General features: G+C 40.4%; 1 protein-coding gene across 2 annotated transcripts in view; it reads right to left on the bottom strand.

Annotated features, from left to right (window-relative positions):
- Positions 1 to 3,712: 3,712 nt before the first annotated feature.
- LOC139273012 (neuroblast differentiation-associated protein AHNAK) overlaps positions 3,713 to 17,718 on the bottom strand; it is a 57,539-nt gene continuing 43,533 nt past the window's right edge. For both annotated transcript variants that reach the window (XM_070889266.1, XM_070889267.1), the window contains exons 2-6: positions 16,948 to 16,987; positions 15,988 to 16,147; positions 10,533 to 10,690; positions 9,807 to 10,431; positions 3,713 to 8,647 (exon numbers count right to left, since the gene is read on the bottom strand). In XM_070889266.1, the coding sequence (XP_070745367.1) occupies positions 3,798 to 8,647; positions 9,807 to 10,431; positions 10,533 to 10,690; positions 15,988 to 16,147; positions 16,948 to 16,950 (5,796 nt within the window). In that variant the 5' untranslated portion in view covers positions 16,951 to 16,987 and the 3' untranslated portion in view covers positions 3,713 to 3,797. The remainder of the gene's footprint in view (positions 8,648 to 9,806; positions 10,432 to 10,532; positions 10,691 to 15,987; positions 16,148 to 16,947; positions 16,988 to 17,718) is intronic.

The following is a 17,718-nucleotide window of genomic DNA, read 5'->3' as shown; positions in this document are numbered from 1 at the left end:
CTTTTATATCTGGAAGGTTGTTTGTGTTCCTCAGGTGAATACCGAACCAAAGTACTTGTTCAATTGGTCTGCCATTTCATTGTTCCCCATTATGACTTCCCCTGATTCTGACTGCAGGGGACCTACGTTTGTCTTTACTAACCTTATCCTAGCATTCTCCTATTTCCCAAGAATCAATACGAGGTAGAAACTAGTTTATTTTTCTTGTTGATTCTGATGGTAGTTAGGTTGCAGAAGGTTCCTTCTCCCACCACCCCACCCTGCCCCTCCCCAGCCCATTCAGGGATGCTCTTAATTCCTCCAACCTGTGCTACTGAAATATATTCCAGTACTCTAAACAATGTTTCTGTTCTTCCCTCTTTCACTTCTTTTTAGTTGTGGCACAAATGGTTTGAAAGGGTTTTGTCTTGTATTCCAAACCTTACTAATAAATCTGAATGGTGTTGAGCTGAACGGAGTTAGTCCAGTCATGTGCTCTATCATCTTTTGATTTTCAATCGACATTTAGAATAGAAGAATTTTCCTGCACCATATGCACACTGGTTCTTCGAAGCTAAAGTTTTCACCAGCAAGCACCAGTTGCGAGGCGGTGGTGATGAAGCCAAGACACTAGACGCATGTTAGCAGCAGCTAGACGTTGTAATGAAGATGATGGATTTATAATTCTGGCAGGGTGAGATCAAATGGGATTCATTCTAATCTGTGGTTTTGTATGCTAATCTGGATGACCATTGTGCCTTCATCTGACCGCCTGTAATTGGAACGCCAGTAAATAATATTTAGCTTCTCAACAAATTGCCTTGTGTGCCTAGAAATAGACTTTGTTGCTAACAGATCAGCCGATTACAATATTAAAGAGTATTAAGTTCACAAAGAGATCTGACAAGACCTTTTTACACACACACACACACACACACACACATGGTCCGTTCTTGCAAAATTAAAGAAATGTTATCATTTCCAGAAGAAAAAAACCCCATAAAACTCCAAAGAATGAACTAACCCACTAATTAGAGTATAAAGTCTTTTATTTTACCAAGCAAGGACAATTATAATTACAAGTGCAGAATATGAACAGAGGATCTTCACAAAGCTATCTACGCTTCCATGTTCTGTAGTCTGTACTACACATTCCAGAGGGGCCAATCAGAAATCTGCTGTTGCGAATAAACAGGTACTACCTTTTTCTACTGAGGGAAGAGATGGTCGGAAGAGAGCCAGGTGTCATTTTTATCACTATCAACATATATATATGTGACACTAATATATTTCAATGAAATTATCATTGCATTGTGACACACCAACAATAAAAAGATTTACTAAACACCTTTTTGTGAAGGAGGTGCCCTTTTAAGTTACTATTAATTGGCTGTCAAACTCAATTGCTTTTGTCTACAAAAGCGTTCTACGTTGTGGATGAATAATGAAACACAAACTGTATTTTCACAGGATTCACCCTTGGTTTTGTCCAGTATGGTCCATGTCAAATGATGCAAAGGAAGTTCAATGTGTGATGGAAACCATGATGTTGCGACTTTATAAAGAATATTTTTAAAGATTTTTTTTTTGGTTTGGATCCCAAGGTTCTATAAAAATTACAAGTAGTGTAATGTCTCTGATAGACATTCTAAAATGTAATTTATATATAGTGAAAAGTAACATTAAATATTTTTAATCTGTTCCCTTTGTAATGTGATCATTCTATTGTACCAAATAAGTGAACCTGAATCTTAGGCAGACCAAATAGATGATGTCTGCAAATGTAGACCAAGAAATACAAATCTTCCATTTGTGTTATGCAAGGTTAATGTTTAAGATGAGGTTTCGTTCCATTGCCGTGAACTATATGTTTCCTGATAAGAAAGATTTCACCTTTTCCAAACCCAAAACTGGATCGCATATCGGTGATGGTGCATGAATTTCTCCCCATCTCTCCTAAATGTTCTGGCTCATGCTGTGGTATGGTTCTGCAGGCCATCTACCCTCTGGCAAGCGGGTAGATGGCCTCCAGAAGCCTAGACAGTCAACATTAGGAAGCTATACAACTATGGGAGTATCATGGTTTAAGTCTGGTACAATCTCCTCCTGACATCCATACATGTGACAGATGCAGCCAGGAGATACTTGAGCTGGTCAATAGTGAGAACCCAGCTGATTTCCCCCCCCTCCTCGCCCCAGATTTGTTGAGGCCAATTGCAGCATCTATAAAGCCCTAGCTGAGATCAGCACAGATCAGGGATTGTACTCAGGAACTTCCTGGTCTGCATGACAACTGGGAAGCATCTTTACCATAACTGGGTGCTTTATTTTGATCATTTACTTTCAGATGTGTTGAAATCCAATGTAAAAGATGAATTAAGTTTAAACTCCTGTCACATCTAAAGACCTGACACTTGAATCCCGCAAAAGTAGGATGCTGTGCTAGTTGTGAAGAGCGTGGCAGAAAGCCTTGCAAAACTGTCTCATTTTCAGCTTAACATTATACCCTTGCATGCTATAGAAGACCTGCCTGATGGCATACCACAACTCTCATTCTCAAAAACATTTCTACAAAACCGTAAATCAGTGAATTCAGAACACAACTTGAAGGGAAACAAACTTTATATTATCCACTTAAGAATGTACAGATAAAGTACAAAAAGCACGTATTAGAACTTTGAGTCACTAAAGTTAGTAATCAAAGAGACCTACTATAACCTAATTAACCCAACACTTGCATTTACTATCATATTTCTATAAATATATTAATTACATGGTTACTTCAATAAAAATGGAATCTTTCATATTGGAATGAAACAATAGCATTTAACACATAGAAGAATAACAGAGGTTGGCCACTTGAGGATTATACAACAACCATTTAAAATATTTCAGTGAAGCCTCTTCACAAAGTATTACATTCTCAAAGTTAAACTGTCTATTTTATACACTTAATTTGGCATTGAAGAATTACGAAAACCCTGTACAATTTTGATTTATACATAGACTTTTCTAATAAGTAAATATCTTTAGCATATCCCAATATGTTAACAACTGAGTTCTGGTATAGTCATTCCTGTTCTATGTAAGTTTGATGAAGCAAAGTTTTGGTCTAACCTGACAACTGAATATTTAGCAAACATATGTTAAAATCTTAAGTAGAGTTAATAAGACAATTTATAAGATTTCAGGGGATGCTCAAAGTCAAAATGTGTTTTCAAGTAGATTCCTTAAAAGCATTATCCTTATTTTGTCTTGCAAGGACTCAGACTAGCTGAATTATAATTAATGTTTGCCCATTATATTTTTTTATTCTAAACATATTTTTGTGGTTAAAGATATGCAGCACCCCCTGAAAAGTCCCAATTCCCATATGTAATATATACTTATATGTATTGGATAGGAATAGACAATCATTGAAAAGAACTGATTCCAGGAGCAACTTACATAAAGCTTTTCTTCATAGTGTTACCTATACATTAAGGTACATTAAATAAGCAGCATCCTTTCATGCAAGCCCCACACTAAAAACACTTCAAAAAGCTAACATTGTGCTAATGTTGTGTGTTTTGGATGAGTTTCTGCAACAAAGTTAGTATTCCAGAGTGATCCAATTTACTGTTCTGTATTTGTAATTGAGTTTTGTAATGTTTTTATTTTTCCTCAACATGAATGAGGAAATACATATTAGAGTTACATTCTTGCAAAAATATGTCAAAGATTCTTTCTATGTACTTGGAATGATTTGAAGGAATTGTGTATGTGTCACTGAAACAAAGCATGCATTATGCTTTAATAACAGCTAATGCAAATTATCTTCAGTCGTTAGACAGAGCGAGCTCAATTTCTGGGAACTTCGATGTAAATGTTCCAGAAGAAGCTGCTGCCTGGGCCTTTGTGAAATCAACTGATCCCCTTGATTTGTGATTAAAGGTAAATAACTTTGGGAACTTGAACTTACTTTTTTTACTCATAGCAGAATCAGAGACATTTAGAGTACTGGAAGTTCTTGCTTGTAAATTTAAGTCATTTTTTGGCACTGACATTGCATCATCAAGATCAGATGCAGAGGATGATCTTACTTTAAACGTTTCTCTTGAAAATGTATTCTGCATGTTAACATTCTGATCACTACTTGCATTTAGTTTAGGAGCATTAAGTTGAGCATAAGGGTTTGGTGTACTCACATCAACACCAACTTCTCGAAAACCACCATTCAAATTTGGAGAATTAACATCAAACTTTGCACCTTTCATACCTATGTTTGGGCCTTTCAAATTTATTTCCTGAAATACTGCATCTGGCATATTAATACCTGCATCTCCTCTTATATTTGCTTCTGGTAGATTGAGGTCCACATCAGGAATGGAAACATTTCCTGGAGACATGTTAAGTGCAGGTTTCTTTAAACCTGGGCCTTTGACTTTTACATCAGGAACTTCAAGGTTCATGTCAGGCATATCAGAACCGGCACCAAACATGGGGTTTTTAAGGTTTATATCAGCAGATCCTATCCCTGCTTTAATTTCTGGAGCTGATATATCAGCCTTAGGAATTTTGACATTACCGCCTAAATTCACATTAGGTCCTTCGATTCCTGACATTTCTAAATTGGGCTTCTTGAACTTTGGAAGCTTCAATTTTGCATCTACATCACTCGTCACAGTTGGTGCTTTCAAATTAAGGTTAGTGTCTGGAGTTGATAATTTTGCACTTGGTAAGTTAAGTGATGGCACACTGAATTTTTGATTATTAAATTTTGCCTCTGGAATGTTTGCATCTATATCTCCTTTTGAAAGTTTGATGCCAAAATCTGGAGTTTCAAAATTTCCCTTAACATTTGGAACGGACACATCAACACCAGGCTTTCTTACTGAACCATCAAAGTCCACATCTGGTGCTTTTGGCCCAGATAGTCCAAAGGAAGGCATATGTAAGCTTGGCATTTTAAATTTTGCTTTTGTTTCAGGAACATCAACATTTGGAGCACTGACGTCAATACTTGGGGCTTTCATATCTAGGCTTGGGCTGCGGATATCCCCCTCAAGATCAGGGGCAGAAAGATCTAGCTGACCTTTTGGCATATTCAGTCCTTTATCAGGACCTGACAATGACAATTTACCGCTTGGCAAGTTAATTCCTGGTAATCTGATTTTTCCACCTCTAAGTTCTGCATCTGGAATGTTTTCATCTATATCTCCTTTTGGAAGTTTTATGTCAACTTTTGGAGTATCATAATTTCCCTTAACATTCGGAACGGACAAATCGACACCTGGTGCTTTTACTGAACCATCAAAGTCCACATCCGGTGCTTTTGGCCCAGATAGTCCAAAGGAAGGCATATGTAAGCTTGGCATTTTAAATTTTGCTTTTGTTTCAGGAACATCAACTCCTCCTTTAATGCCTTCAATGTCAACATCTGGAGCTGTTATGCCCGTCTTCAACTCTGGTACAGACACATCCAGGTCAGGCACTTTTGGTTTGTGTCCAGAGATTGAAAATGTTGGCTTTTTAAATTTCGGGAACTTAAATTTTTTTTCTGCCCCAAAGCCATCCATGTTTGGAGCATTTATATCAAGGCTTGGTGTTTGTAGTGCCAGGTTTGGACTTTTGACATCAGCTTGTATTTTTGGAGCAGCAAGATCTATATTGGGTGTTGGTAGATTGAGGTCCACATCAGGAATGGAAACATTTCCTGGAGACATGTTGAGTGAAGGCTTCTTCAGCCCTGGGCCTTTTAGTTTTACATCAGGAACTTCAAGGTTCATGTCAGGCATATCATAATCGGCACCAAACATGGGGTTTTTAAGGTTCATATCAGCGGATCCTATCCCTGCCTTAATTTCTGGAGCTGATATATCAGCCTTAGGAATTTTGACATTACCACCTAAATTCACATTAGGTCCTTCGATTCCTGAAATTTCTAAATTGGGCTTTTTGAACTTTGGAAGCTTCAATTTTGCATCTACATCACTCGTCACAGTTGGTGCTTTCAAATTAAGGTCTGGAGTTGACAATTTTGCACTCGGCAAATTAAACGACGGCATTGTGAATTTTGGTTTATTCAATTCTGCATCTGGGATGTTTGCATCTATATCTCCTTTTGGAAGTTTGATGCCAAAATCTGGAGTTTCATAATTTCCCTTAACATTTGGAACAGACACATCAACACCAGGCTTTCTTACTGAACCATCAAAGTCCACATCTGGCCGTTTCGGCCCAGATAGTCCAAAGGAAGGCAATTCCAATTTTGGCATTTTCCATTTTGCTTTTGTTTCAGGAACATCAACATTTGGAGCACTGACGTCAATACTTGGGGCTTTCATATCTAGGCTTGGGCCTCGGATATCCCCCTCAAGGTCAGGGGCAGAAAGATCTAGCTGACCTTTTGGCATATTCAGTCCTTTATCAGGACCTGACAATGACAATTTACCGCTTGGCAAGTTAATTCCTGGTAATCTGAATTTTCCACCTCTAAGTTCTGCATCTGGAATGTTTGCATCTATATCTCCTTTTGGAAGTTTTATATCAACTTTTGGAGTTTCATAATTTCCCGTAACATTCGGAATGGACACATCAACACCAGGTGCTTTTACTGAACCATCAAAGTCCACATCCGGTGCTTTTGGCCCAGATAGTCCAAAGGAAGGCATTTGTAAGCTTGGCATTTTAAATTTTGCTTTTGTTTTAGGAACATCAACATTTGGAGCACTGACGTCAATACTTGGGGCTTTCATATCTAGGCTGGGACCTCCGATATCCCCTTGAAGATGGGGAGCAGAAAGATCTAGCTGACCTTTTGGCATACTCAGTCCTTTATCAGGACCTGACAATGACAATTTACCACTTGGCAAGTTAAATCCTGGTAATTTGATTTTTCCACCTCTAAGTACTGTATCTTGAATGTTTGCATCTACATCTCCTTTTGGAAGTTTGATGCCAACATTTGAAGTATGAAAATTTCCCTTAACATTCGGAACGGACACATCAACACCAGGTGCTTTTACTGAACCATCAAAGTCCACATCCGGTCCTTTTGGTCCAGATAGTCCAAAGGAAGGCATTTGTAAGCTTGGCATTTTAAATTTTGCTTTTGTTTCAGGAACATCAACATTTGGAGCATTGATATCAATACTTGGGGCTTTCATATCTAGGCTGGGACCTCCGATATGCCCTTGAAGATCAGGGGCAGAAAGATCCATCTGACCTTTTGGCATATTCAGTCCTTTATCAGGACCTGACAATGACAATTTACCGCTTGGCAAGTTAAATCCTGGTAATCTGAATTTTCCACCTCTAAGTTCTGCATCTGGAATCTTTGCATCTATATCTCCTTTTGGAAGTTTGATGCCAACATTTGGAGTTTCATAATTTCCCTTAACATTTGGAACGGACACATCAACACCAGGCTTTCTTACTGAACCATCAAAGTCCACATCCGGTACTTTTGGCCCAGATAGTCCAAAGGAAGGCATATGTAAGCTTGGCATTTTCCATTTTGCTTTTGTTTCAGGAACATCAATTCCTCCTTTTAGGCCTTCAATGTCAACATCTGGAGCCGTTATACCCGTCTTCAACTCTGGTACAGACACATCCAGGTCAGGCACTTTGGGTTTGTTTCCAGAGATTGAAAAGGTTGGTTTTTTAAATTTTGGGATCTTAAATTTTCCTTCTGCACTGAAGTCACCAATGTTCGGGGCATTTATATCAAGGTTTGGACTTTTGACATCAGCTTGTATTTTTGGAGCAGCAAGATCTATATTGGGTGTTGGTAGATTGAGGTCCACATCAGGAATGGAAACATTTCCTGGAGACATGTTGAGTGAAGGCTTCTTCAGTCCTGGGCCTTTTAGTTTTACATCAGGAACTTCAAGGTTCATGTCAGGCATATCATAATCGGCACCAAACATGGGGTTTTTAAGGTTTATATCAGCGGATCCTATCCCTGCTTTAATTTCTGGAGCTGATATATCAGCCTTAGGAATTTTGACATTCCCACCTAAATTCACATTAGGTCCTTTGATTCCTGAAATTTCTAAATTGGGCTTCTTGAACTTTGGAAGCTTCAATTTTGCATCTACATCACTAGTCACAGTTGGTGCTTTCAAATTAAGGTTAGTGTCTGGAGTTGTCAAATTTGCACTTGGCAAGTTAAATTTTGGCATTGTAAATTTCCGTTTATTAAGTTCTGCACCTGGGATATTTGCATCTATATCCCCTTTTGGAAGTTTGATATCAAAATCTGGAGTATCATAATTTCCTGTAACATTTGGAACAGACACATCAACACCAGGTGCTTTTACTGAACCATCAAAATCCACATCTGGTCCTTTTGGTCCAGATAGCCCAAAGGAAGGCATTTGTAAGTTTGGCATTTTCCATTTTGCTTTGGTTTCTGGAGCATCAACTCCTCCTCTTAAGCCTTCAATGTTAATATCGGGAGCTTTTATATCTGTCTTCATGTCGGGTACAGACACATCCATTTCAGGCACTTTTGGCTTGTGCCCCAAAATTGAAAATGTTGGTTTTTTAAATTTTGGGAACCTTAATTTTCCTTCCACACCAGGCACATTCGGAGCATCTATATCAAGGCTTGGACTTTTGACATCAGCTTGTATTTTTGGAGCAGCGAGATCTATATTTGGTGTAGCTATATTGAGGTCGACATCTGAAATGGAAATATTTGATAATTAAATACATTTTTAACCTTAATCCTTTTACTTTTGCAATTGAAACTTCAAAGTCCATATCATACATATCATAATTTTCACCAATTCATCGGTGGATCCTTTCCCTTCTATTTTTTTTGGAGCGGATATATTAGCCATAGGAAAATTTGCACTGTTGTCTAAATCCACATTAGTTCCTTTTTGTTCCTGAAATTCCAAAGTATGGTTTCCTAAAATTTGTAGCCTACAATTTTGCCTCTGTCCCATGAACATCAAGATTTGGAGCATTGATATTAATGTCAGGACATTTAATACTAGGGACAGAAAAATCTACATCCGCGTTACGTTTCATATTAAGGCAAATATTTGGACATGGTAATTTTGTTTTTGACCAGTTGAAATTTGGCATTTTGATCTTTCATTCATTAAGTTCTGCATCTGGAATATTAATCTCTGGATTTCATTTTGGGCCCTGAACATCAATCCTAGTTGCATTTATGTCTTTCTTCACTCAAACTTTGGAATACACACACACACACACACATCAGCTTCTGGCATTTGTACTGTACTATCAAAATTCACACTAGGTTCTTTTGATCCAAAATTCCAAAAGGGAGGCCTGCGCAAGTTTGACATTTTTATCTGATGAATGAACAGCAACATGTGGACACCCAATGTCAAGTTTAATCACTTCATGTCAATGGCAAGACCGTTACTGCCACCTTGAATTTCAGAGCTAAGCTCAACATCTGGCATTGAAGGTTTGTTTCTTGGTAATATGAATGAAGACATTTTTAACTTTTAATTTCTTGATTTGGAATCAGGACCTCAATGTCTAATAAATCAGCCCTGTATCTTTCTTTTAGTCTTTTTTTAAATAACAAAAGATGGGATTTTAATATTTTCTTTCATTTATTTAAAAGATTCATTAATATTAGGTTTCGAAAGATTAGTACCCAAATCCTCATGAGATCTTTTAATGCTGAATGGATACCTGATGAAGCTTGTATATGAAAATCATTTGTAAAATGTTATTTCCCCCTTATTCCTTCAATAGCTGCATTTAGCCCAAGATCAAGATTGTTGATCACCAAGTCCCTATATCAATGTTAGAACATGTGATGTAACTTTCAGATATAGGAGAAAAATCATTGTTACCTTTGACATTTGGTGCTTTAAGGTCAAGGTCACGATCAGATACAGAGATATTCGGTCCATGGAAATTGGTTGAGGGCACTGCAAACTTTGGAGCGTTTAGATCTGCATTTACCATATTGACATCAAATCCCCCTTTTGGAGATTTAACCTCAATCACAGGTGCATTCATGTCTTTCTTCATCTTTAAAGTTGGCATTCCAAAGCTTGGACCTTTAAACTCTGTATCTGGCTTCTTAATATCGACAACTCCTTTTGGTGATTTAATGTCAATATCCGAGGTCATCATTCCTCCTGCGATCTTTGGAACTGATGCTTTAACATCTAGATCCACTCCAGGTCCTTTCACTGTTGGGTTTGTATTGTGAAAGGAAGGTGTTGTGAACTCTGGCTTCATCAGTTTGGCATTTAACCCAGGTGGACCATTGACATCAAAGCTAGCGGTCTTCAGGTTTGTATCAATATCAGGAGAAGATATCCTGGGTCCATTAACGGCAATTGAAGGCATTTTATTTTTTCCATTGACATCTACATCTAGGCCATCAACACTCATATTTGGTTTTGCTAGCTTAAGATGTGGCTTAATCTTGCTGTTGTATAGCTTTAAGTAATTTTGGTCGCCGAGTCCCTACAAAGAATAAAGCAATTTATAATGTAAGTATACAAACTGATTTTGATTTGTTAATGTACACTGAATAAACTAAGTATAAATCAAAAGCATATTTTTACCATGTCAGGACCTCTGTATCTGAAACCTGGACTTTTGAGTTCCTCTTTTGCATTCAGTTTTAGACTCATTTTGTACGGTTCAGAATATTTCAGTATTTTGCTAACCTCTTTGCTGTTTAGATTGTCAAAATGTATTGTTACTGCATTCAGTTGGTCACCTACAAGATAATGAACATAAGTTTTGTTTAAATATGTTTGTACTGTATTAATATGTACCACATGTCTCTAGATAATAAAATCTACAAATATATTTGCTCAAACAATGAATACAGAAATAAACATCAGCAATTATATCATATTTATGAGACATATTTTCAACATTTTACAGAAAAAGGCTAGCCTATTGAATTGCCACATAATCTGAGGGCTATCCAACAGAAAGAATTTACTTTGATTTTCAGAAGACATTGGAAAAAAGTTCTACATGTGAGGCTTTTAGGAAATATTAAAGCTCATGGAAAATTAGTTAGTTAGGTTGATTGAAAATTGACGACAATGGAAAGCACAAAGTGAAAATAAATTGAAAAAAGCATTGCCTTGGAAGAGTAATTAAATACATAGAAACATAGAAAATAGGTGCAGGAGTAGGCCATTCAGCCCTTCGAGCCTGCACCGCCATTCAATGAGTTCATGGCTGAACATGCAACTTCAGTACCCCATTCCTGCTTTCTCGCCATACCCCTTGATCCCCCTGGTAGTAAGGACTACATCTAACTCCTTTTTGAATATATTTAGTGAATTGGCCTCAACAACTTTCTGTGGTAGAGCATTCCACAGGTTCACCACTCTCTGGGTGAAGAAGTTTCTCCTCATCTCGGTCCTAAATGGCTTACCCCTTATCCTTAGACTGTGACCCCTGGTTCTGGACTTCCCCAACATTGGGAACATTCTTCCTGCATCTAACCTGTCTAAACGCATCAGAATTTTAAACGTTTCTATGAGATCCCCTCTCATTCTTCTGAACCCCAGTGAATACAAGCCCAGTTGATCCAGTCTTTCTTGATATGTCAGTCCCGCCATCCCGGGAATCAGTCTGGTGAACCTTCGCTGCATTCCCTCAATAGCAAGAATGTCCTTCCTCAGGTTAGGAGACCAAAACTGTACACAATACTCCAGGTGTGGCCTCACCAAGGCCCTGTACAACTGTAGCAACACCTTCCTGCCCCTGTACTCAAATCCCCTCACGATGAAGGCCAACATGACATTTGCTTTCTTAACCGCTTGCTGTACCTGCATGCCAACCTTCAATGACTGATGTACCATGATACCCAGGTCTCGTTGCACCTCCCCTTTTCCTAATCTGTCACCATTCAGATAATAGTCTGTCTCTCTGTTTTTAACCACCAAAGTGGATAACCTCACATTTATTCACATTATACTTCATTTGCCCACTCACCTAACCTATCCAAGTCACTCTGCAGCCTCATATCATCCTCCTCGCAGTTCACACTGACACCCAACTTAGTGTCATCAGCAAATTTGGAGATACTACATTTAATCCCCTCGTCTAAATCATTAATGTACAATGTAAACAGCTGGGGCCCCAGCACAGAACCTTGCGGTACCCCACTAGTCACTGCCTACCATTCTGAAAAGTACCCATTTTACTCCTACTCTTTGCTTCCTGTCTGCCAACCAGTTCTCAATCCACGTCAGCACACTACCCCCAATCCCATGTGCTTTAACTTTGCACATTAATCTCTTGTGTGGGACCTTGTTGAAAGCCTTCTGAAAGTCCAAATACACCACATCAACTGGTTCTCCCTTGTCCACTCTACTGGAAATATCCTCAAAAAATTCCAGAAGATTTGTCAAGCATGATTTCCCTTTCACAAATCCATGCTGACTTGGACCTATCATGTCACCTCTTTCCAAATGCGCTGCTATGACATCCTTAATAATTGATTCCATCATTTTACCCACTACTGAGGTCAGGCTGACCGGTCTGTAATTCCCTGCTTTCTCTCTCCCTCCTTTTTTAAAAAGTGGAGTTACATTGGCTACCCTCCACTCGATAGGAACTGATCCAGAGTCTATGGAATGTTGGAAAATGACTGTCAATGCATCTGCTATTTCCAAGGCCACCTCCTTAAGTACTCTGGGATGCAGTCCATCAAGCCCTGGGGATTTATCGGCCTTCAATCCCATCAATTTCCCCAACACAATTTCCTGACTAATAAGGATTTCCCTCAGTTCCCCTCCTTACTAGACCCTCTGACCCCTTTTATATCCGGAAGGTTGTTTGTGTCCTCCTTAGTGAATACCGAACCAAAGTACTTGTTCAATTGGTCTGCCATTTCTTTGTTCCCCGTTATGACTTCCCCCGATTCTAACTATACATTGAGATATAGGATATTGCTAGATTTTCTGATATCTATGTTCGAGCTGAAGCTAAGAGAAAGTAATAAGATTTAGAAACTGTTACAGCTAATTGACACTATGCATTCTTCCTGCAGGAGAAGACACCATATAATACTAATGTCTACAGGGAAACGCCACCAAGAGGAAAAGGTTCTGGCAATCCTTCACACAAATTTTTCCGTGATAGAAGTGGGAGGCCACAGTTTGTGGTGGCAATCTGTATATCTGCAAAATCCTCAAAAATCAAGCACATGTTCTATTTACAACACTGAATACGCTGATAAGCAGCGGTGGGAGACCGAGAGTGACCTTTGTGACCGTTTTTGTCTTTCCAGAAATTGCAAGCCAGGAAGCAGCATTTACGAAGAGAGTGAACAGCAACCCGCAACCTCTGGTAATGCTGGTGGCCACTCAGTCACTCTTCATTCATTTTTTTTCTCTCTTTCACTCACTGTCCCCGAGAAAGACACTTGGGGGAGGGAGCAAGCTAGTACAGATGAGAAATTGACTCTGGGTGAGGCATGGAATGCAAGGAAGCAGTTGTGGAAATGAAGCTTGGCATTGCTGAGCAGAGGCTTAGCAGATGTCAGCTCCTTTCTAATAGAGCCTGCAAACTTGGATCTCAGGCATCCTGTCATGAAAAGAAGGATGCTGGAGGCACGCTGCAGACACTCAGATGTGTAGCTGTTGGCTGGGATTGATTTCAATATCATACTGTGCAGCACCATCAGAGAATGATTCACATCCATTCAGTACATCTTGGAGCAAGTGGCAGCTCCAGGAGCATCTGCAAACATCCCACAGTATGTTGAGGTCTCCAGGCATGTCATTAATTCCAATGTGGCGATGCTAACGGCAGGTCAGTAGGTCTTGGGGGATGGTTTGGAGAGATTGATGCCTACTCAATTCTGAAACACGCACTTGTTCCATTGGTTCCAATGTTCCCTGTAATCTCTTTTGGTGCGCTGGCCCTTTAATTGCCTACGTGGCCCATTCAAATTTTTGCACATATGTGGTTATTCCCATTGAAAAGCCGATGAGCGGCCTGCGCGGGACTTCCAAACCGCTGCGCAGCTATGCAGCTCAACAGGAACGTTGGTCCCAGGCACGTTACATTTGCGCTGGGACCTCATTAAAATTATACAGGTCAGCGTTGACAGCGCTATTCATTGGCTGCATGCCTGGTTGGTGGGGGGGGGTGGGGGTGGGGCAAAGAATCAGGGATCTGGCTGCAGACAGCAGTGAAACTTCCCACATTGATGATGATGGCTGGGAGGTCCAGACGGGGTACAGAGTCTCCTCTTTCCCACCCCGCCACGCCTCCAGGGGGCAGAAACTTCTCCAGGCAACACCTCCACTGCAATCTATATCACAGAGGTTGTAGATAAGGTCAATGCCAGGAGCTTAGCTCCCAGGACATGGCTGCAATCCAGAAAGAAGTTCGATGACCTCACCAGAGTTACTCTCAGCTCACACCTCCAGCCTCACTACTCTCAATACTCCCTTCCCCGCTTCTCTTCAGTGTTACAATCACTGCACCACACTTCTCCTCACACTCACATACATCACTATTGCAACCCTCACTTCCCCATACCGCACAAGTTACACATTGGTGAGTGGCAATGCTGGATGTTTTCTTCATATTCTCTTATTCCCTCTATCTCACCATTCACACTCTGCATGACAAACGGCAACTGCATTCAACAACCACTTTTCCCTCTGCTCTGCCTTCACACTAAAAGTTAACCTTTGTCCCTAGCTTTCATTTCAGATGCTGAAAATGTGGAGATACCTCTGCCACTTCAGGAAGAGGTGACCAGCCTTCCTGAAGCCTTGGGACATTTTACTATGTTAAAGGCGCTATATAAATACAAGTTGTTGTTGAAGATGCGGCATCTTGATTTTTTAAAAAATTCTATATGGATGTGGGCATTGCAGGCAAGGCCAGCACTTATTGCCCTTTCCTAATTGCCCTTGAGAAGGTGGTGGTGAGCCGCCATCTTGAACCGCTGCAGTCTGTTTGGTGAAGGTACTCCCACAGTGCTGACTTGTTCGCAGCGGTTTGGTACAACCGAGTGGCTTGCGCAGCCATTTCAGAGGGCAGTTAAGAAGCAACCAGAGTGTTGTGGGTCTGGAGTCAAGTATAGGCCAGACCGGGTAAAGAGGGCAGGTCTCCTTCCCCAAAGAACATTAGTGAACCAGTTGGGTTTTTACGACAGTCCGGTAGTTTCATGGTCACCATTACTGATACTAGCTTTTTATTCCAGATTTATTTAATATACTGCATTTAACTTCCCCAGCTGCCGTGATGGGATTTGAATTCATGTCCCCTGGGTTACTAGTCCAGTGACATAACTATTACATTACCGTACCCCTAGCAAGCACCAGCTCAGAGACTGGCACCACACATAGTTTAAAGGCTAGAGGAATGCTCTTCACATAATGAATCATCGGCCACAAGTGGGCAGGAGCAAGGGGAAAGGTGCTAGCTCACCAGAGGGCGAGATTGCATATTAACGCTGCTGCAGAGGACTCAGTTGCTGACTTTGAGGGCCCAGGCTACCGAATAAGGCTGATGAGCACACATCAAAAAATGTAAGGTGCACTCGGCCACCTTTTAGCGAGCTTGCACACAATGGCTCGGAGCATAGAATCATAGAATGGTTACAGCACAGAAGGAGGCCAATTGGCCCGTCAAGCCCGTGCTTGCTCTCTGCAAGGAGCATGTAGGAGTACAGCTTCAACTGGTGTCAAGGCTTCGCACAGAGCATGGAGACCATTCTGCCCAACATAGATGGAGTGGTCTGCTCCATGAACACAAAAATCAGCTGGACGTTGAGGGAGTGGAAGCCCTTTTGATTCATAAAGATTCCAGGGTTGTGATGGGGAGCATGCAAGGCAATGTGGGTGCAGTCTATGGCACCATTCATGCCACGAATTATGTGGCCGAGAGATAGGCACGGTGCCAACAAATTTCTAAGCCAATGGGTTTTACCAAAATGTTTTGCGTATAGTAATGAAATAGTATTGATTCTCGGTCTGCATCTCCTCTAGCATTTCATATTCATCATCACATTTAAAAGGCAACAGTTACCTTTTTTCAAAGTACCAATTCTCCCAACTGGGGAGTCTTTCTGAATGTCCTTAATAACAACACCTCCACCATCTGCATCGGTGAGGGTAAGTTCATCAGAGAGAGCCCCACGGTTACTCCCTGGGAGAAGGACCGCCATGCTGTTGTCCATGCTGAAGTTCTAGTTTAAAAAGAAAGAAGAAAGATCACATCTAAGTGCTTGAAATGTTATTTTCAAAGCTGGATAGTTCTTCCACAGATTTTCAGTAAAATTAACAGTTTTGTTTCTACATGTTTCACAATGTTGTGTGAAGGGGGAAGTACTTTTTCCCCATTCATGAGGTCAGGGGGTGCAAGGTCAGGATGTTGCAGGAGGGAAAAACGTCTAAGCAAAATGTCTGCTCCCATTCCCATTCTACCCAGGTTCTGGGCAGAATGGGAATGGGAGCAGACCTTTTGTGCTACAGCAATAGAAAGTGCAATCCTGGTTAACTAGTGTTCACGTTTGGGCTGGATATGTTAATGCTTTGATTGCCTCCTGGTGGATTTGGACCCAACGACAATGAAGGAACGACAATAGATGTCCAAGGCAGGATGGTGTGTGACTTGCAGGGGAACTTGGAGGAGGTGGCGGTGTTCCCATACACCCTCTGCCCTTTTCTTTCCAGTGGTGGAGGTCACAGGTTTGGGAGGTGCTGTCAAAGAAGCCTTGGAGAGTTGCTGCAGTACATCCTGTAGATAGAACACACTTCAGCCACACTATGCTGGAGATGGAGGGATCCCATTATAGTGACATACACTTGGGAGGAAATATTTTTCTAACATTAATAGATGGGTAAATATATAAACCAGAGGGATTTTTCCTCAAAATGCAGTGGGAGAGGGGATGGAACATAGAAAATATCAGAAATTCCAGCCAAATAACAAGCTCACAACATCAAAAATACAACGGTGGTTGTTTTGTGAAAGACAATGACATACCATTTTGTCTCCTCAGTCACTGCTCTTCGAACGTAAATCTCTGAAGACAGAAAAAACAGAATGAAAATCTTGTATGTTTTCAGTATCTTTAACACCACACATCATTTTATTCTGCCTTCAAATTTCTCCCTCTTTCCCTGAAGCCACTGATTCATTCTACAAGCACCAGTTGTCTTCTGTATTATAGTGTATTTGCTCCATGAGTTCTTTGCTTAAGAATTCATAGCTACACATTTGCTGTGAAGAACTGGCTGGTTTATTAGTAAAGCTTTAACAATCAAACGGAACACTACCAGTTCATCCACCAGGCTCACAACTGCACACCTCATTGGGGGGGAGAACCTGAACTCAATTAACTGGGGTTTTATTGAGTCTTGTGAACATCACATGACTGGCTAAGCCACTCACAATGCAACAGCTTAACAACTCTTTTTTGCTGAAACAAAATAAACAGTAAATCAAAGTGCCCCCTTATTAAAGGGGGAGTGGGGGGGTGACACTCCAAACACTTTTCAAGTGCCTTTTTTTGTTTTATTGATGGGGGGGGGGTCCTGTGAGCATGCTTACAGGTGCATACATTACAGGTACGTAGTGGCATTTCTTCACCGGTGAAGCTAGACACTAACTAGCAGCAAGCTACTCAACTGTTGGGATATCATGTGAGCCCAAATCACCATGCAAGAATTTAATCAACACAGCACAGATTGTTTTTGCCAGAAGTTTGTCTCTGTTGGATAAAGTATTATTCCAATCTCTGACTTTGCTGGAAGC

The sequence above is a fragment of the Pristiophorus japonicus genome, chromosome 9 (assembly GCF_044704955.1).
Source record: "Pristiophorus japonicus isolate sPriJap1 chromosome 9, sPriJap1.hap1, whole genome shotgun sequence".
In the NCBI taxonomy this organism is placed as follows: Eukaryota; Metazoa; Chordata; class Chondrichthyes; family Pristiophoridae; genus Pristiophorus; species Pristiophorus japonicus.
Note: the sequence above shows the minus strand (reverse complement) of the source record. Positions and strands in the feature narration are given on the sequence as shown.